The sequence below is a fragment of the Cetorhinus maximus genome, chromosome 1 (assembly GCF_964194155.1).
Source record: "Cetorhinus maximus chromosome 1, sCetMax3.hap1.1, whole genome shotgun sequence".
NCBI classification, from domain to species: domain Eukaryota; kingdom Metazoa; phylum Chordata; class Chondrichthyes; order Lamniformes; family Cetorhinidae; genus Cetorhinus; species Cetorhinus maximus.
The window spans coordinates 147,288,135-147,309,455 of record NC_135879.1 but is presented as its reverse complement, the minus strand read 5'-3'; the positions used below and the strand labels follow the sequence as shown (position 1 = coordinate 147,309,455).

General features: G+C 43.3%; 1 protein-coding gene across 5 annotated transcripts in view; it reads right to left on the bottom strand.

Annotated features, from left to right (window-relative positions):
* cracd (capping protein inhibiting regulator of actin dynamics) overlaps positions 1-21,321 on the bottom strand; it is a 310,373-nt gene that overhangs the window by 25,970 nt on the left and 263,082 nt on the right. For 4 of the 5 annotated variants that reach the window (XM_078548144.1, XM_078548153.1, XM_078548164.1 and 1 more), the window contains 2 exons: positions 11,323-11,514; positions 7,319-9,878 (listed from right to left, as the gene is read on the bottom strand). In XM_078548144.1, coding sequence (XP_078404270.1) covers positions 7,319-9,878; positions 11,323-11,514 — 2,752 coding nt within the window. The remainder of the gene's footprint in view (positions 1-7,318; positions 9,879-11,322; positions 11,515-21,321) is intronic. The other variant, XM_078548134.1, reaches the window with a different exon arrangement.

Below are 21,321 nucleotides of genomic sequence, written 5' to 3'. Positions count from 1 at the left end.
CAAGTGAACTACCTCACTTTCAAACATAATGTAAAATTCTATCATATTGTGGTTACTCATCCCGAAAGGTTCTTTTATAACAAGATTATTAATTAGCCCCTTTTTATTACATTGGGCAGAATCTTCAGCTCGGCAAGCGGGGGTGGGGCCCGCTCACCGAAGCGAAAAATGACACGCGGTGACGTCGGGCGTGTTTCCTGACATTACCGCGCATTATTTAGATTTTCAGTTTGGCGGGCGCGCAGCCGAGTCGACCTTAAGGTTGGCGGGCAAGCAAAGGGCCCAGGCAGCCTTCGTATTTTTCATGGAACCTCATCCACAGGCGGGATGAGGTTTCATGAACGTTTTTAAAGTGTTTTAAAAGTTCTTAACAAAAGTTCTTAATAAAATTAATGGACATGTCCCAGCCCATGTGACAGCTTTGTTTACCTTTAATCAATGCTTCATAAGTGAAAGTAATCTCCCTGAGGCACAGAGGTGCACTCCCAACTCAGGGACCCCGCCTGCACAGGGAGCGCACAGGGCTTCCGGGTGCACGTAACACTGGGCAGGCCTCAATTTGCCTGCCCACATAAAGTGGCAGAGCTGACCCGGTTGGGTCCACGTCCGCCTGCGCCCACTCCCGCACAACACCCCCCACTGACGAGGGGAAAATTCTCCCCATAATACTATATCTAAAATAGCCTGCCCTCTAATAAGCTCCTCAACATACTGCTCTAAAAACCATCTCTAACACACTCCAGGGGCAGGATTTTTGGGTCATTGGGTGGGTGCGGCGGGTGGGCCCAGGAGCGGCTCCTGACCGCAATTTCATGCTGGCTGGTCAATTAACAGCCACTGTGAAAAGTGCGCTGGGGTGGAGACGGGAGAAGGGCGAATGCAAAGGTCTGCACATGTGCGGGAGAATGCACACCAAAAGCTCCCTGAAGGCAGGGAGCTGCCTCAGGGAGCTGAAGAATTTTAAAATCAAAAATAAAGTTTTTGAAAATCAGAAAAAAATGTCCCCACATAGGACTCACTCACATGAACAGTGACATACTAAAAATGTCAAAATGTTTTTTTTTCAATTAATGTTGGAAACCTCATCCCGCCCTTGGATGAGATTTCCTCAAAATTGCAAAGGCTGCCTGGCTGAGTCGCCTTAATTAATTAATACTTCAAAAGCCTTAATAGGCCTAACTGTCGGTGGGTATGCTGTCGACTCTTGCACCCGCCAACCGAAATATCGCAAGAGTGCGTGATGACGTTGAGATGCTTGCCGGACATTATCGCGCATTATTTCACACTTGGGCATGTCGGGTACATGCCTGCATGCCAAGCGGAAAATCCTCCCCAGAAACACGTCTTCCACAGCATTAGTGCTTCATTGATTCACCCGGTCTATATGCAGATTGAAGTCACCCACGATTACTGTATTGGCCATGCTACATGCTTCTCTTATCTCCTGATTAATACCATGCCCCACATTACCACTACTAGTTGGTGGCCTATAAACAATTCTAACCAATGTCTGCTGCCCTTTGCTGTTTCTTAGCTCCACCCAAACAGATTCCACACATTGTTCTTCCAATCTGATATCCTCCCTTACTAATGCACTGATCCCATCCCTTATTATCAGAGCAAACCAAGCTCACAGTCCCCTTGACAGCTATCACAATAATTCCTATTTAGCTGAATCGATTAGTGGATTTGAAGCTCAGCCATGCCTTCAAAAGGAGATTCCATTGCACAACTGTATAAACAGAACATTCAGAGCTGAATATATTAATGCCTTTGAAATCATCCAAAGAGAGCAGCCATTGTTCAAGCTTTGAAGCAGTGAATTAGATGGATGAGCTGAAATTAAATGAAAAGATAATGAAAATTAAAGTACAGGGAGCAATAAACAGCATTTGATCCAGTGGATAATGAAATCTAATGCATGTGAAGACTTTTTTTATTTTTACAGTGCTGGTCAATTTACTGGTTGCCTACCTTTTAAGAACAAAGTCCTATCATCAATCACTGTATTAGAAACATATGTAACTTATCATATAACATTTCATTACAACATGTGAAGTTGTGTACATCTTTTTGAACTTACCTGTTAAAAGGTTCCCCACTCCAGAACATGGTTTCCCCATGGTTCATAACACCTCTGAGCTGGTGTGAATCAGGTTGCCTTCAAAGACCAGCCCAACTCCATCAAATTTGCCGGGGTGTCTTAAATGCTCACATCTACAATGGAACTGGCAATGTCAGGACAGCTGCATGCAGGCTCATGACTTGTATCCCATGATGGGAATGTGGGTGGGAATCCCGAAATCAGATCATGCCCACCATTTTTTAAGCCCATCCGATGTAGTTTGGCCCAGCGTAGGGACAGGAAAATCTGGCCCATGGAGTTAGGTTGCAAGTATTTATATCCTTTTTAAAAATCTCAGTTGATTCGGCATCAATGGTCACATGTAGTACATTTCACATTCTTAAAAACCTTATATATGTAGAGTTTTACGATTCAATTTTAACCAGCTTGGTTCATAATAGTGCATGTGTAAGAAAATACAAAGAAAAGGGCAAGAAAATCTCATCAGGTCTATCAATGGTCATCCTGTCAGATGATGCAACATGGTGCACCACCCTCTCCATCTAATAATTCCTGGGCATGGGATCCTCCCCATCCACTACAAATGGTGATTCTCAGAGAAGGCAATCTCTCCTGTTAGAAATCAGAAATATATTTAGAATAAATATATATTTAGTAGTCAGCTTTAAATAAGAAAAGGAAGAGGTTCGTGCTGTAGGTGTTGTTCTCCTGGAGACTGCTTAAAATGTATTTCTCTAGAAACAAATCAATAGAATGATTATTTAGGAATCCACCCCCAAAAAAGGCTATAGAGGATACATTTTTGAAGGAAATCATTGCAGTAGTTGGTGGAGAAACTCCTAAGGGTATATCCATACTAAAACTCTTGGGCAGTTTGAGAAGTCCTGAAGGTGTGATGCACTGCAAATAAGAGAAAGAAGAAAGAAAGAGCTGTTCATGCACGCCAGCCATCTTTCCTGACTTGGACCAGTACTTGCCACTTGTCACTGTCATTATAACCATCCTAATCTCTGATTAAAATCAACATACCCACCATATTCACTATCAACCTCCTGGGGGTTACCATTGACCAGAAACTGAACTGGACTAGCCATATAAACAGTGTGGGTACACAAGCAGGTCAGAGGCTAGGAATCATGTGGTCAGTAACTCACCTTCTGACTCCCCAAAGTCTATCTGCCATCTACAAGGCACAAGTCAGGTATGTGATAGAATACCCCCCACTTGCCTGGATGAGTGCAGCTCCAACAGCACTCAGGAAGCTCGACACAATCAAGGACAAAGCAGCCTGCTTAATTGGCAAGCCTTCCACAAATATTCATTCTGTTCACCACCAACGCACAGTGGCAGCAGTGTGCACCATCTACAAGATGCACTGCAAGAAGTCACCAAGGTTCCTTAGAAAGCACCTTCCAAACCCGCGATCACTACCATCTTGAAGGACAAGGGCAGCAGGCACATGGGAACTCCCCTCCAAGCCACTCACCATCCTGACTTGGAAATATATCACCGTTCCTTCACTGTCGCTGGGTCAAAATCCTGGAACTCCCTTCCTAACAGCATCGTGGTTGTACCTGCACCAGCACGGACTGCAGCGGTTCAAGAAGGCACCTCACCACCACCTTCTCAGGGGCAATTAGGGATGGGTAATAAATGCTGGCCTAGCCAGCAATTCCCACATCCCATGAACGAATAAAAAAATAATATTGGTTGCAGTCGATCCTGCCTGATCGATTAGATAATTAACAAAATCATCTAATCGTGCTTAAATTAAAATATCAACAAATCAGTGAACTTAAAAATGAAAATTGGCAGCTTAAAAATGAATGCTTATCCATTACTGGTAGTAATTTCTGGAGAAGGAACTCTCTCCATTCACAGCTAATGGTAATTCTGGTGAAGGGAAGGTGAAGAAAAATTATACCTTATTTCAAAAAAGAAAGCTTCTAGGAAATTTGTCTCCGAAGCACAAAACCAACCAAGCACATTCCAGCAAACCATGCTTGCACATTGAGCATCACAAACCGTGCCCCTCCTGTCCCATCACCCCACTATTCCTCCACCGAGATGTGTCGTTTTCACAGGCCTCTACAGCACTAGACATGACCATTTCTATCCATTAAGCTACTTCTAGTCCTAAAATGATACCCCTTTGACCTGAATTCCTCTACTAGAGAGAAGTGTTCCTTATTCACCATATCACTTTTCTTTGTTCCTATTATAGATTTTCTCTGTGGCTAATGTTACAACAAATGGCTGTTAGTCCGGCAACAATGGCTTCATCCATGATTCCAGGCATGAGTGTTTTTTATTACAAGATTTAATTCATTGATTAATAACTGTCAGATATAAATATTGAATAATATGCAAATAGTGCAAACATGTTCCCATGCGCTCACTTCCTCAAGAATAGTACAACCCCAAGAGGACTACACATCCCGTATTTCCAAGGTGTAACACAACTAGCTCCAGCTCTCCAAGCGATCCCCACAGCTGCATGGTTCCTGAACACGTAGAGAACCTTCTCTGTCTTGGGGGGAAACAAGTATTATTCTTACAGTATAATATAAACTTGGCCTGTGCCTATTGTTACGAGCGCCGGACTTTATAACACGGTTATGTTTTCAACTGTCTCTCCTGCAATTCAAGTTAAAATGGAGCAGTTTGGAGAGAGCAATGCGACCTGCTACAAAATCTGCCCAGAGACAAGCCCATGTGACCTCATACTAAATCTATCCAGAGACACACCCATGGGAAACACTTGCTATGGAATCAGAAACTCAAATCGAAACTTATTGAATGTAAGGTACAAGTTTTGACAGCTGGCGCAAAGGAGGAGGCAGCTGGTCTTGCTGCACCCAGACTCACAGTCTCTCAGAGTCAGTAAGCCAGAGAGATTTCGTGAACAAGGCCAGACACAGATGCTGCTATGCCAGGCAGAGGAAAAAAACCATTTTCAGATTAACCACAAAACAGAGTGCTGGTGAGGATGGATCCCTGTTCGAAGAAAGGAGGCTTGTGGAGAGTTAAAGACCAAGGAGCTGCCAGAGGGTACCTTGCTACTGGAAGTCCATTTGATTATGCCCAGAAGGCCGAATAAAGGACACTAAAAGATTCACTCGGGTGGGGCAGGGAGAAAGATCCTGTTAAAGCCGGGAGCAGCATGGGACTTTATACACAAGGCTACATTTCTGCTGAGTGTTTTTTAGTGTATAAACATATTCATGGGGTTTTTGGTTGCATTAAGAAGTTAATGGGAATGCCTTTTCTGGAGTTCAGTGCATTATTTGCCTACAAAGTAATGTTTAGACAATGTTGATTTTAGTTTATTTGTTACAGCAAAAGTCTTAAAATGTGAAATGTTTATTTCTTTAAGTAGGTTACTGGGGAATTCGTATCTCTTTTTAAACGTTATCAGTCTTTATGGAGATCATAACACTACATGATACATAAGTCATTATTTTTAGGCGTTTACCTTACTTATAACCTTTTCACCTCACGCTTCTGTTCTACAAGATTTATTTATTATACTGTAAGTGCATAGGTCAAATTTTATCTTTTATTGTAGCATGTGATGTCTAAGCAACAAGTATCTTATCAGGATCTGAGCCTTTCCCTTGACATGGATAATTATCCATCTACATCCTTGTGTTTCCAAACTGTCTGAGGTTAATACAAAGCGACAATTCAAAATCCCCTTTCTCCCACATTTGCTGTAATACTAAAATTGCTAACAGAGATGATGTTGGGGTATGCTGACCATTTAAGTCATCCTAAAGCATTCTAACAGTTCTTTAAACACCCCTGACCTCCTCATTTCTAGGCATGTTAACATACATTTACTTAATTCATTGTGGTGAAATGTCACTGAACTCTCTCCGGGACTGGTGTACCTTTCCTGAGGTGAAAAACCTAAAACTGAACATTCAAATAAAATCCGACAAATGATTCTGGATATTTACAGGAGCTTTTCATTGATTTTATATTCCATTACCTTTGTGATATAGCCCAACGTCCCATTAGCCTTCTTGGTACCTTCATGGTAGCTTTTAATGATCATGTATCTAAAAGACTAAATCTTCTTTGTTCACCTACTGCATGCCTCTCCATTGATAAACAGTATGGCTGACAAGCCCTGAATAGTGAGACCATAACTGGTTCTAAGCACCTACACAAGTTATTCATGGAAAAAGCTTTACAGCTGTATTATTACAGCCCCTGATACAGAAATTCTACATAAACACCTAGTTAGTTGCCAGGGTGTTACCGCAGCTTGCTTAGTAGGGATTTGTCAGAATAGCAAAATCTTGGGCTGAATGCCAGCAAAACTCTCACCATGAATGTTGTAATGAACAGTTTTTCTAAGACCAATATTAGTTCTATGGCATTTGTTTTATTTTCAGAAAACATTTCAGTTTTACTCTCATGAAACTTAGTCTAGTAATTCTGTTAAAAGCAAAATACTGCAGATGCTGGAAATCTGAAACAAAAACAGAAAATGCTGGAAAGACTCAGCAAATCTAACAGTGTCTGTGGAGAGAAAAAAAAGAGTTAACATTTTGAGTCCTTACGACTGTTCTGAAGAAGAGTCATAAGGACTCGAAATGTTAACTCTTTTTTTTCTTTCCACAGATGCTGTTTGACCTGCTAAGTTTTTCCAGCATTTTCTGTTTTTGTTCATGTAATTCTGAGATAGGGGTTGCTGAATGATAAGTTACAAAGAGAAAATCAGTTGCGGCTCAGTTGGTAGCATTCTAGACTCTGAATCCAAAGGTTTTAAATTCAATCCAGGGACTTTAGCACAAAATCTAGGCTGACACTCCAGTGGTACTGTGGGAGTGCTATACGGTCGGTGGTGCCATCTTTAGGAAGTGATGTTAAACTGAGGCCCCATTTGCATCCTAGATGGATGTAAAAGATCGCATGACACTATTTTAAATAAGACATTCCTCAACAACACCTGAAAACAGGTTATTTGGTCATTATCACAATGATGTTTGTGGGAGTTGCTTTGCATAAATTGGCTGCTGTATTTCCTATAACAGTGACTGCTCTCCAAACGTGCTCCATTGGCTGTAAAGTGTTTTGGGGAGTCACAAGAGGTGCTATATAAATGCAAGTCTTTCATTTCTTTTCACAATACAATGCTCCTGAAGAACTGAAGTGCATGATCAATATGTAGTGAAGCACACTGAAACCAAAATACCTACAAAAACTTTACACTTTGCCTACCTTTCTTAATGAAGTCTGATTTTTTGTCTGCCCTCTCTCTCCATGGGATGTTGATTGATGGGAAAAAAGATTTTCTATCCTTTGTTTCCTCTTCTTCATTCTTTAATCTGTATGTTTTTACTGAGGTATCATTCTTCTCGTCTTCTTTTCTCACATTTGAATCAAGTGAAGTCTTTGTGTTTTTGTGATCTGCACTCTCAATAAGTTTTGTCTTGTTTAAGGTATTGTGGGGGGATGGAGGTGGAGTGAACCGTATAGGCTTGGGTGCTAAAGCAGGTTTTTGAGATGTTTCAGGCTTTGATGAAATTTTCTCATTTGAAATTGCAGCGAGTTTATTTTTAACATGTTTTGCCACATCAATACTACTTAGATGTGTAATCCCAGTCTGTGAAATGTCTGAAATGCTATTTGAGCTGTCTTTCAAAATGTTACTATTCTTATTATCTTTGCTATAAGAGTATTGCTTACCAGAAACATTGTATGATTCACGTTCTTTCTCTTTTGAGGCGAGGAAGGCTGGAATTCCTTCCATACTATCTCCAGCACTATATCGTTTCTTCCGTTTTTGTTCTCCTTGCTGTTCATAGTGGAACCGAAGGGAATAGTGTGTCCTCCTTAATTTTATACCAAATGGTGATGTATCCATTGCCCCTTCAGTTTGTGAGATCAAATTCGTAGCAGCCTGGTTAGTAACTGGAAGTTGAGCTTGTGGCAGTGAATGTTCTTTCCTTGGTGTAACAGGAAGACTTGGAACTAGAAATGATGGAAGATCTTTGGCAAACTTGTAGCCTTCAGTAGCATCTACTTTCCTAATATTGTGATTTTCTGAGTGTGAGTCATCCTTTGTGTCTTTGGCTACATCCTGTACAATGTCTCCTGATGTCAAAGACCTACCAGATTCGGAAGAATCCATTGTGCAATTACGTGCAAACACAATCTCCTCAGGTATATTTTGTTTCTCTGTTTCATGAGAGTTATTTATTTTCTCAGAATCATTGATCTTATTGCCATCTGCCCATTTCTGCCATGCAGGTGTTATGGAAAATTTTGCATTAGCAGATAGAGTTTTTCTCAAGCTGCTATGCATACTGGAAGCTCTGAAGGTAGTCCAGTCATCACTAAATCTGCCATGGACTCTTCTTTCTTGAAACCTTTCATCAGAGCTTTTAAGAATTTTAGCCCTAATGGTGGCCCACTCAGTTAAAGCTGTTGATCTTGACTGGTCCACTGATTGTTCTGGACTGAATTTGGATTTACCAATTCTGGTATCCTGATTGGATTTATTTGGTTTTTCAATAGGTGGTAAATCAATGGTTTTTCTTTCTTCTGAAAAACCAAGCAAAGTCTTACAGGCAGTGTCTTTGATCTGTTTCAGATCAACAGCTGTACTACAAAGTTGCGCTCCTGTAACCAAAATGGCTGTATGGGGAACATAAATTGAAGATGAGAGGCCTTTACTTGACTTTGTTGAGGGCTGTAAGTCATTCACATCTAAAGAAGGAACAGATTCTCTTGGATGGGTCACAGGGGTCAGATTAACTTTCTGAAAAATGATTTGCTTTTCTCCCGAAGCAACTTGGAATGAAAATGGGCTTGATGTTGTTTGTCGTTGATCTACCTCTTTCCATCTAAGTTCCCCTCTACGTTGCTCCTCTTCCTGTGCCTCAAGGAATCTTTGCTCTTCTTGATTTAATAGTTCAGTGTCCTTTTGACTCTGCTCTTCTTCCCTTTGTTGTTCCTTCAAATCATTCTGCCTATCTATTTCTTTCTGTTGCTTTTGGCCTTCCAAATCATGTTTTATTTGCTCTTCATTCAGATGTTTGTTTTCAGCAGCGTGAAAATGCTGTTCTTCTTTCCTCTGCTTTTGTTTCAGACCTTCCACCTCAAAGCATTTTTGTTCCTCTTTCTTCACTTTCAACTCATCATGATATTGCTTTTCAGTTTCCCTATTTTGTTTCTCCATTTCTTGACATTTCTTTTCATCCTCTTGTAATCTCTGCTCCTCCATTTCACATTTTTGTTCTTTCTCATGTAGCTTCTGCTCCTCCATTTCACATTTTTGTTCTTCGTCACGTAATTTCTGGTCCTCCAATTCACGGCGTTTCTGTTCTTCCTCATGTAACTTCTGCTCCTCCATTTCACTGTATTTTTGTTCCTCCTCATATATTTTCTGCTCCTCCATTTCGCATTTTTGTCCTTCCTCATGTGATTTCTGCTCTTCTATTTCACAACATTTCTGTTCTTGCTCATTTAATTTCTGCTCTTCCATTTCACAATGTCTCTGATCTTCCTCTTGTATGCTTTGTTCTTCTGTTTTCTGTTTTTGTTCATCTTCCCATCTCTTCTTTCTCTCCATCTCATGATGTATTTGTTCTGCTTCCTGCCATCTGTGCATCTTTGTTTCACCTCTGTATTTTTGTTCCTCATCCTTATGATGTCTTTTCTCTTCTTGTCCTTTTTCCTCTTCTATTTTATAATGTTTTTGCTCATTCTCAACATGAATCGGCTCCTTCTCTTCCAGCTCATAGTCAAATTCATGGATAGTCATACTCCGCATACCCTACAAGTTGCAAAGATGTTAATTCATTTCAAAAACTTCTATATAATTTGCACCTATCTGTAATAATAACTTAAATATCATATACCTCAGTCCTAGCCTCAAAAGATGACCCCCCCCCACCACCCCCCTCAACCCCACTGCACCAGTATGATAGTTTCCCACTTCCTTGAACAAGAGTAATAATTAAGTGACAGATCTGTCCATTGGTAGAGTCTTGAAAGCAGTCACATAGCAACCTGCTTACCATAGTCAGAGTGTTTCAAGGAAACAACGTACAGGATTGAGTAAAAATGAGGTTCATGCTCTCAAAAGAAGAAGCAAACATAGGTGCCTTATTACCACTGCAACTGGAGTGTGAGTTGATAATTCCATTGCTTCATCCAGATTACATTTTTCTGCTTCTTTGGGATAATTGTTTAACTTAATGGTAGTCCAATGGGCAAACAGATGATAAATGCAGTTCAGTGTGGTAATGTTTAATGTTTTTGGAGGAAAAACCAGGAGTGCAATATGCACTCAAAGGACAGATGTTGAAGGATGAACACAGTAGGGATTCAAATATATGTATCTGTAATACCGTGAAATTGCAGTACAGGTAGGTAAAGTCATAAAAAGACCACCTGCATTTTGAATTTTATAAATAGATGTATAAAGTAAAAAGTAAAGTAATGATAAAAATACAAACATCGGTTTGGCCATATTTAGTGCAGTTTTAGGTTTAAGACATTAAAACCTCAGAGCACATCCTATATAAATTCACCAGAAATGAGAAACTATAGTTCTAAGGACAGACATGAGAGCTAAATAGCTAAGAAGAAATGCAATAAAGCTTTCTAAAATTATGAAGGCATTTATAGAGTTAAGAGGGAAAGATTATTTCCTCTGGTTGGAGAGTTAGTGAGAATGAATCATTCATTTTAAATTAGCAGTAAGAGGACAAGGAGATAGGTTAGGAGACAGTTCTTTAGGCAGGGCCATTGGAGAGTGGAATGCTTGGCCACTGGGAATGGCAGAGGCAGAAACAATTGCTTTAAGGGAAATGGGATAAATATGTGAAGCAGAGGAAGATACGGGACTCTGGTGTAAGGTGAGCAGAGGGATCAGTTTGGATTATACTGGCATAGAGCCAACAGAAACTCATGGGCCAAATTGTCACCTTCTGTGCTGTAAATGTCTATGGTTCTATGCTTTTGTTTAATATATAAGAACTGTAAAAATTACATTTATTCATTCAATTACAGTGAATAATTTCAATGACTAGTGAATAATGGTTCAAACAATACTTCAGGGTATACTTAAATTATTCTACAATGATTTTCCAATGGAGTCTCACTGGTATCTTACTGATATTGTATCACATGCGTTATGTGGTGATTGAAAACTGTCCCAACCTGAAAGACAAAAACATACAAAATTCTCACAATAAACTTAACAGTACATTTACCTGTGCAAGCCTCCCATGTTTCTTTGAGACTCTCTGATTTCTTGGCTTGACAGAGAGTTTATGTTTAGCAGCAGTGTTGTCCAGACGGCTCATAGACTGTGGGACAGCATCAAGGTTAATTGATTCAATAGTCCCACCAGAACTCACTGGAGAGAGGGGGCTAATGGACCATGAAGATCGAACAGGTGTAACCTATAAAACAACAGCTGTAGCCATTACATACGTCTTAGGTTTCCAACATATAAAGAGTTACAAAATACATTAAGGAACCAGAAAAAAAATCTTGCTTACATTAAAATTACAAACAAGCTACTGTAGATGTCAAACAAAAATAGAGGACACTGGGACACTTCTCATAAAGGTTTATACCTGAAATGTTAACTTGTTACTTCTCTTTCCATAGATGCAGGCCTGGATTTTTGCAGAGCTGGGGAAACTCTGGGGTCTTCCAAAATGGTGGGCGGGACCCAGATCCAGAAATCTCACCCCCATTTCCAACAGATCCCATTTTTGTCAGAGCAAGGGTCTTATCCTGGGGTGGGGAGAACAGGGGTGGGATGTAACTCTCTAATGTAGGAACCTGAACTCAGCAAGGCCATTTGAACTGTAGCTAGGGTCTTATCCTGCAGTGTGGGAGCTGCAAATCTTTAGAGAAGTCATAAATGCTCTTCAAGGGTGGATAAGGTCTGCAGAACTGTCAAGTTTTTTCCATTTTTAAATGACCAGCCCTTTAAAAACTGAAAAAAATCCGCCTGTTTGTGTCTGTGAGAGTTGCAAAAATCTCTTCTAGCAGTTTCAGTTTCTAGCTGTTCATTGACATAACCTTAAGAGCTATCATTATAATGTTATCAGTGCTTGGCTGCTTTCCACAATCTATCATTGTCACAATGGTGGAGGTGGGGTTGAAGTTTCCAGTTTGATTGGCAGCTCAAATAGGTTATTAATGAATTAGCTGTCTTTACTGGGGGGTTATGAATACAAATCTGTTTGTTTTGATAAGGAATTAAGTACTTAAGGAGATTTAAATGTTTTGAACAGGCTTTCATGAATGTGAGTGTTTGTTTATATAGTGAACTCTGTAATGGAGGTTTAGAACTTTATTTCATCTCAACATGTCTCCTGAGGTTTGCCACTGGTAGATACTGAGTTGGCATGGAGGGTATAAGAGCAAAGAATGGTTGGTGAGGGCATGTGTTGGCTTGAGTGGGCACTGAGTTGGCGTAAGGGCTATAAAGGGCCATGGGGATGGATGGGGGGTTCATGATCTGGCATGTATGGGCATGGGGAACAGGTGGGTGGGGGGAAGGAGTGTGAAAGGTGAAGGTTAGAGGCCTAATGTTTCAAAAAGGAGCTGAGACAAAGTCCCAGAGAACCAAGGTCCCAGGTTGGCTTGAGAGGCAGTGGCTGCGGTGGTCAGTACCAATGCCCTGTAAAAGAGGACAGCCACCCAGTGCTGCTAGAGGATGAATGATCTCCTTCGTTCTGCCAGGGTAGGTCACTCTTCTCATTGCTCTCAACTCACACACAAACCCATCACACATCTACAAAGCCCTCACTCACTGCCAGTTCAAGGGCCATCACCATTTACTCTCTCACACACATCTTCATTGTCCTCATCCCACCCATGGGACCACTCAGCACCCACACATGCCAGGCATAATTATCACCTTGCCTGACAGGGGTCTTGCTTACACTCTTTCCATCTCTATTCACGCAGGACAAGCTGACACACAACAAAAGAGAGAGGTTGCAGGCTGGTGGAGGAATGCCTGAAATCAAGGTCCTCATGGACTTTGAAAACAGAGTCATCCAGCTGGCCGACGACCATTTGGACCAGTCCTGTTATGACGGTGAGGTCGGTGCTGCTCAACCAAGTGGGGATCCAGCAGTGCAACATCCATCAGACAATCATACAATCATGCCGTGAGTGATGTGTCCTGTTTCACAGGCCACTGCCATGCACTAATTATCTCTCCTTGCTTTCGCAGGCACATCTGCCAATCAGCCGACAGAGTCCATGACCCAGGGCCTCCAATCAATCTCTGAAGAAACCTCTGAAGAGGAATCTGGAGGCACCGTCCTTGAAGCCCCACAGAGCGCTCACCCACACCCTCCAACAGTGCAGAGACACACACCTTGGTGGGACCTAGCTTTAGAGTAGTTGCGGGATCACAATTTGGTGAGCACATCGCACTGTCTGATCCACAGCAGGAGGTGGCAGGGACTTCCCAGGTCCCTGGTATTTGGAGGACTGCTGGAGGCCGGAACGTTGCTGAGTCCGAGTCAGATGACGAGCCTCCAGACTCGGTCATGTCTCAGTTGCTGGAGTTGCAAAGGCAAGCTAGGGAACATCAGGAAGGGATGTTCGCTGCACTCCTCAGATTGCAAGGCATGATGGAGGAGTCCGTCTGCCTTCAGGCTGTGGTGATAGCGCCAGCATGCCAACGCACTGAGGTCAACACTGATAGGCTGGGAGCCGCCATAGAGACCTTGGTCCAGGGCATCGGTCCTGCACTGCTGTGCGGGCTGAACTCCATCGCTGATGCCATAGTTGACCTCCAACAGTGTGTACATGAAAGAGGTACGGGGTAGCCCAATCTCACTCCAGCTATCCCTTCTCCTCGAGGAACCAGCCAGGGGCCATCAAGCACCCATAGGGAGGAGGATCAGCAGATGTAGCCCCCGGGGCCATCCACCCAGGTGACTGGGATTGTGTGATCCATCCAAATCCCCTCTTCCTGTAACCTCAGCAGCTCCAGCTCCACAAGGAGGGCCAAGGAGGGTGCCACTGCCACACAGCAGGACCCTGAAAGCAGGCTGGGGCTCTCCAGGTCTCAGCCCACCAGAGGGCACCCGCCAAGGTCATCACAGACAAGGTGTAGTTGTCAGCAGGCTGCCTCCACCTCCGCTGTGGATATCCAGGGAGCAACAAGATGTAGCGGCAGGGTCAGAATAGATAAGATGTAGTTGCACAGCCTGGGCTCGGGTTTAATCACTTGTACATAATGTTCACTATTGTAAATAAACTCCCAAGAATGTAACCTTGCCTGTGGCTCCTTGCTCTGATGAGCAGTGCTCGTGTCACTCAGATGTGAAACCTTTCTGCACAAGATAAAGGCAGATGTCTCAGCCCAGGGCCGCTTCCCTGTGCTTTGCGCAGCTTTTAGACCAAAGTGATGGTCCGGCCTCATGTCCTGGACATATTAGTGATGCCTACACCTCGATGGTGCTGGTCATTGCTGCCAGAATGTCGTGGGCAGGCGTCACAGAGTTCCGTCATTCTCTCTGTGTGCTCTCAACACATTTATGGAGGGGCTGGCCTCCATCTCTTCAGCATCTTTGACCAGTGGCACGGTGGTCCTGAAGGGCTCAGATGCTGAAGGCAGACAAAGAATCAGGTGCTTTAAAAGTTTCATGGCTGTGTCTCCATGATATGACCCTGATCACAGAGCGCAAGTGAGTGCCCTCAGCCAGACAGGAGTCAGCCATTCACAGAGGCTATGTGAAGAGTTTTAGAGTGTCCTCATTGCAAGTCATCATTATCCTCCTGCAATCGAGCGACTATTAGGGTTTCCACTGTATCTCCATGACAGGAGCATTCTCACAGAGGGTATTTGCGCTGCCATAAAGCAGACTGGAGTCAAACGTTCATAGATCCAATGAGGATCCATGGTGCCTTCTCACTGCATGTCATCATCATCTTTCAAAAATCTAGCAGCTATGAGGGCCTCCCATGCGCGCCTGCCTCATCTGGCCAGTGAAGGGCCTCATCACCATCATCAGCGCCTTTGAGGACCTCCTTACCTTCATCACCATCGACGGCCTCATCGGAGGTGACCTCCAGCTCCTGCATCTTCTCCTCAGCCAGCTCCTCCCCCCGTTGCAGCGCCAGGTTGTAAAGGGTGCAGCAGGTGACAACGATGAGTGACACCCTCTGTGGACTATATTGCAGGGCTCCACCAGCAAGGTCCAGGCATTTGAACCTCATTTTCATCATCCCGATGGTTTGCTCCACCAAGTTGCGAGTTACAGCATGAGTCTTGATATACCTTCACTCTGCTGCAGTCTGAGGCCGCTACACAGGTGTCATCAGCCACATGCTCTGTGGGTAGCCCTTGTCCCGAGTAGCCAACCCTGCAGCCTCTGTGGACTCAATGAGAATGTAGGAGTTGTGGACACTCCCTGGAAACTGTGTGCAAACCTGCAGAATACGTTTGTGGTGGTTGCACACCAGCTGCACATTCAGTGAATGGAAGCCCATGCGGTTGACATAGTTGACCCCTTGATCTGAACACCACGTGCATGCAGTCGATAGCACCCTACACCTGTGGAAACCTGAGATCTGGGCAAATCCAATCGCTCTTGCATCCTGGCTCTCTAGGTCCCAGGCGAAATGCACAAAGTTGTGTGCCCTTGTGAAGATGGCATCCATGACCCCATGGTTGCACTTGTGGTTGGAGGCTCGTGATGTTCCACAAAGATCACCTGTAGAGCCCTGGAAGGAGCCACTGGCATAAAAATTGAGCACCGCGGTCACTTTCTTGGCTACAGGCAATGGATGCCCTGCATGTCCCAGCGGTGTCAAATCCTGCAGTGGCTGGCAGATGTGACCAACCTGTTGCCTAGACATGTGCACTGGTTCTCAGTCATCTGCAGGAATGAAAGGTGGTGTCTATGGACCCTGGGTCTAGCTAGACGCTGACCAACAGCTCCTGGGGTTCTTCAGCAGTATGTGTGGGAGCCCCAACCGCCGCTTCTTCCTGAGGGTGCTGCTCATCCCTCTGTGCAGCCAGGAGCCTCCGTCTCTCTTCTCCATCGTCCCGCGCTCTATATGCCACAAGGCAAACAGCTAGTTCTCCAGGCTCCATGCTCTTGACGTATTCCTCTTGCAGGATGAAAGAGAGAAATGCATGGATTACCTTTGGTATACTAAGAACCTCTCTTGGTTAAGTCTGAAGGCCCCTTAACGGATCCCGGTGTGTGCTGACCATCAGTTGGATGGCCAGAATTTAGTGCTGCCTGAAACCCCAACACATCCGCCCCACTCCACCTGACCGATTGGCAGCAGCTTTGCCCACTGGACTGCATGCTGTGCTCTGTGCTCTCAGCTCAGGCGCAGGCATTCTTCTAACCTGCACTGCAAGGCTGCACCAAGCTTGAACCATGGGGGAGAACTGGTCCAAACTGGAAAGATGACATTGCAAGGGGCTGTGAGCGCCTCCACCAGTGACTGCCCCACGGCCAGCTTTAGCAAGGAGATTGTACGACGTGCCCAATCATCCAGCTGTTCTGCAGTCCACTAAAATGCTAATTAGTTTCCAGTCTGTGCCCGAGAGGTAAAAAAGCTCTGGAACGCTTGGTGTCACTTTCATGCCGCTGCATTGCTTGAGTGGACAGATAATCTAGAGACCCGACTCCATGCACGTCAATGTGGCTGCATCTGAACTGTCTCAGCTGCAGAGCAATGGTCACTTTATACAAGGTTTTGCCAATGCGTGGCACAGCTTACCTTCCCCCACCCCACACGTGCTTTACTTTCAACCGCAGGGCAGCCCTTGCCCCCACCCCCAAGCCACCTCAACCGCAGGGCAGCCTTTGCCCCCGCCCCCAAGTCGCCTTTACCGCAGGGCAGCCCTTGCCCCCACCCCTCCATCGTGCCTCAACCTTGAAGTCCAACAGGTGACCCTTGCGAGCACTGCACAATGTTACTGTGCACTCACCTCCAAGCTCCCCTTGAAGTGCTGTTCGTCAAGTGCACGCCTTCTATATGCTGTTGTGAAACATCCTGGAATGTAATCACGCTGACGTGGGCAGACGATCCAGTGTGGGGGAGATGATTCTGGCAGGCTGGCTTTATAATGATAAGCAGATGTATTACAATGAGGCTCCGTGGGAAATGTGGCCCGCCATTGACGGGCTGAGCAGATAATCGCAAACGGATTTCACGACTTCGTGAAACCAATTTCTGGCCTTCTTGCCATATTATCTGCTCATGCTGCCAAACACGCCCGATGCCAGTGGGCACAGAAAATTCCGCCCATAACTATATACATGTCTCCAAGGTATAGCCTGTTCTATCTTCATAGAACCATAGAACACTACAGCACAGAAAACAGGCCATTCGGCCCTTCTAGTCTGTGCCGAAATATTATTCCACTAGTCCCATTGACCTGCACCTAGTCCATAACCCTCCACACCTCTCCCATCCATGTATCTAATTTATTCTTAAAACTTAAGAGTGAGCCCGCATTTACCACGTCAGATGGTAGCTCGTTCCACACTCTCACCACTCTATGAGTGAAGAAGTTCCCCCTAATGTTCCCCCTAAACCTTTCCCTTTTCACCCTAAAGCCATGTCCTCTCGTGTTTATTTCTCCTAATCTAAGTGGAAAGAGCCTACTCGCATTTACTCTGTCTATACCCCTCACAATTTTGTAAACTTCTATCAAATCTCCCCTCATTCTTCTACGCTCCAAGGAATAAAGTCCTAACCTGTTTAATCTTTCCCTGTAACTCAACTCCTTAAGACCCGGCAACATCCTAGTAAATCTTCTCTGCACTCTCTCAATCTTACTGATATCCTTCCTGTAGTTAGGTGACCAAAACTGCACACAATACTCCAAAGTTGGCCTCACCAATGTCTTATACAACCTCACCATAACATCCCAACTCCTATACTCAATACTTTGATTTATGAAGGCCAGTATGCCAATGGCTTTCTTTACAACCTTGTCTACGCCACTTTCAGGGAATTATGTATCTGAACTCCCAGATCCCTTTGTTCCTCCACACTCCTCAGTGCCCTACCATTTACTGTGTATGTCCTACCTTGGTTTGACCTTCCAAAATGTAACACCTCACACTTTTCCATATTAAATTCCATCTGCCATTTTCTGGCCCATTTTTCCAGTTGGTCCAGATCTCTCTGCAAGCTTTGAAAGCCTTCCTCGCTGTCCACAACGCCTCCAATCTTAGTGCCATCAGCAAACTTGCTGATCCAATTCACCACATTATCATCCAAATTATTGATATAGACAACAAACAACAATGGTCCCAGTACAGATCCCTGAGGCACACCACTAGTCACAGACCTCCAGTCTGAGAAGCAATCATCCACTACCACTCTCTGTCTTCTCCTACACAGCCAATTTCGAATCCAGTTTACAACCTCTCCATGGATACCAAGTGTCTGAACCTTCTGAACTAACCTCCCATGTGGGACCTTGTCAAAGGCCTTACTAAAGTCCATGTAGACAACAACCACAGCCTTTCCTTCATCTACTTTCTTGGTAACCTCCTCGAAAAACTCTACAAGGTTCGTTAAACACGACCTACCACGCACAAAGCCATGCTGACTATCCTTAATCAGCCCTTGGCTGTCCAAATAATTATATATCCGATCTCTCAGAACACCTTCCAATAATTTACCTACTACTGACGTCAGGCTCACTGGCCTGTAATTACCTGGTTTACTTTTGGAGCCTTTTTTAAACAACGGAACAACATGAGCTACCCTCCAATCCTCCGGCACCTCACCTGTGGCTAAGGACATTTTAAATATTTCTGCCAGGGCCCCTGCAATTTCTACACTAGTCTCCCTCAAGGTCGGAGGGAATATCATATCAGGGCCGGGGGATTTATCTACCTTTATTCGCTGTAAGGCAGCAAGCACCTATTTAATTTCTATATGTTCCATGAAAGTACTGCTTGTTTCCCTTCCTTCCTTATACACTATGCCAGTTTCCTGAGTAAATACTGATGTAAAAAAACTGTTTAAGATGTCCCCCATCTCGTGAGGCTCCACACATAGACGACCACTCTGATCTTCAAGGGGACCAATTGTGTCCCTTACTATCCTTTTACTTTTAATATACTTGTAGAAACCCTTCGGGTTTTCCTTCACATTATCTGCCAAAGCAACCTCATGTCTTCTTTTTGCCTTCCTGATTTCCTTTTTTAGTATTTTCTTACATTTTCTATACTCTACAAGTACCTCATTTGCTTCTTGTTGCCTATACCTGCTATACACCTCTCTCTTCTTCTTAACCAGCTGGCTTCTACTAGACTACTACTGTACTATTATGTTGAGAGTCACATGATAATGTGTGTGATATTGTCTCCCCAGTCCCACCCTAACGCTTGCTGTGCCAAACACCCTTATACCACACCTCCTCAAAGTCTTTACCCAACATATTTACAATCAAATCTTTTTTTACATGCCATCCTTTCTCCCCTCTACCTCCCAGCCCCAAGTCTCTGACTTTGTAAATTCAGATTGTCTGGAGTCTTTATGACTCTTCCTGATCTGGCTCTTTACACATTCAGAGGAGTGGTAGTCTCAGTTGCTTTGGGGAGACCTTGTTGGTTTGGAGTTCAAATTGTAATATTCAGTGTTTCAGACACTTGGTGTCTCAATTTGATTGTTTTTTTTCTATCAGTGTTGAATTTCTCTTTATTGACAACACATCTACTTCGTTCATACACCATGGGTTGGTCTCGTTCCTTCTGGAGGGAACGTTCACTCTGTTCATTCTGAGAGTGGACTCAGGATTTCCTTTTCTATGAGGTCCACCCTGTTCTTCCTGGAAGTTGATCTTCCAAAAATGGAATCTTAATTTCCAATTGTTTCACAATTTCACCCTAATATTTGTTCGCTCTCTTATTTTTCAATTCTTTTTCAAGCTTATTAATCTTTTCATTCAGCTCAGCAACTACTCTGGCCAGTTCAGTTGTCTTTATTTCAAAGTTATCTGTGGAATCCTTATTAAAGCTTTACAGCTTCACCTGGCCATTCAGTTCCTTTCACGGTCTTTCTTCCACGATCACTGAGTACCCCTTAGGCTCTTTCAATTCACTCATTAGATCCTCAAACTGTTTCTTAGAGATTTCCTTACCTGCTTTTAAAGTCTGGGTTTGCTTTTCCATACTGTACATCTCATCTTTCATGTTCTTCAGACTGGATCAAAGTTCAAGAATTTCATGTTTTGGTTGTTAATTCTGCATTTAAGCAATTGTTCTGATTAATCAGCATTTCCTTCTCTTATTCTGGGCATTTTTCACAATAACTAATAGAGATTCTGATACTTGAAGTTCAACAAGTTCTAACTGAAGATCTATCTTTGTTGAATTTGCTTCTACAACGTTATCATTTAGATGTTTCAAGTCCTCTTTCAAGTGTTCTACTTCCTGTGAACGACACTCTAGTGTTCTCATCAGTTCTCATTTTTCATTAGCAAACTCGTCTCTTGTATGTGGAAGTTTCATTCTCTGCACTGAACAGTTTTTCCTTAGCAAAGCCTAATTCCTCTGTGTTATCCTTCAAGCTCACATTCTGTAATTGTTTCTGAGACACTTCACACTTCTTTGTGAAAACTTCTACTTTCTTTTGGAACTTCTCAACTTTTCCTTGACATTCTAAGTCCTTGATTTTCATTTTAACCATTTCATTTTTCAACAACTCAATGGTTCTCAAGTTCGCTTGATGCATCCAATGCTTTTCCTTCTAGTTCCTTGATCTTCAGCTTCAGATTTACATTTTCCGATCATATTTCTGTCTTTTCTTTCTCCGCCTACAGCTAAGCTTCGTCCTCATCTTTCATTTTGGTTTCATTATTAAGCTGGTCTATCTCTGGCAAAGTCTTAATTTGGTTCCGTTCTGTAATCGCCTGGCTTCATTATCTGCGCACAGTTTGGAAAGCTCTATGTCTTTTCGTTTCAATTGCTCCTCTTTTCCATTCAGCTGGTTCTTCAACTTTTCAGTCTCTTTCTTGTCCCTTTTGGCTTCTGCCTGGAATAGAGAACATTGCTGAGTCTTCTCTGCCAACTGGTTCTTCAGTTCTTGCAGAGTGACATTAAATTAATTTTGCTTCTCTTCATAATTTTCCAGAGGAACAAACTTTGGCCTGATGGATCCTTATAGCGTATGAAGGTCCTTCAACAGGTTTTCTTTTTCTATGCAAAGCTCAATTGCTTCGCCTTGAGTTTTCTTGTAAATCAATG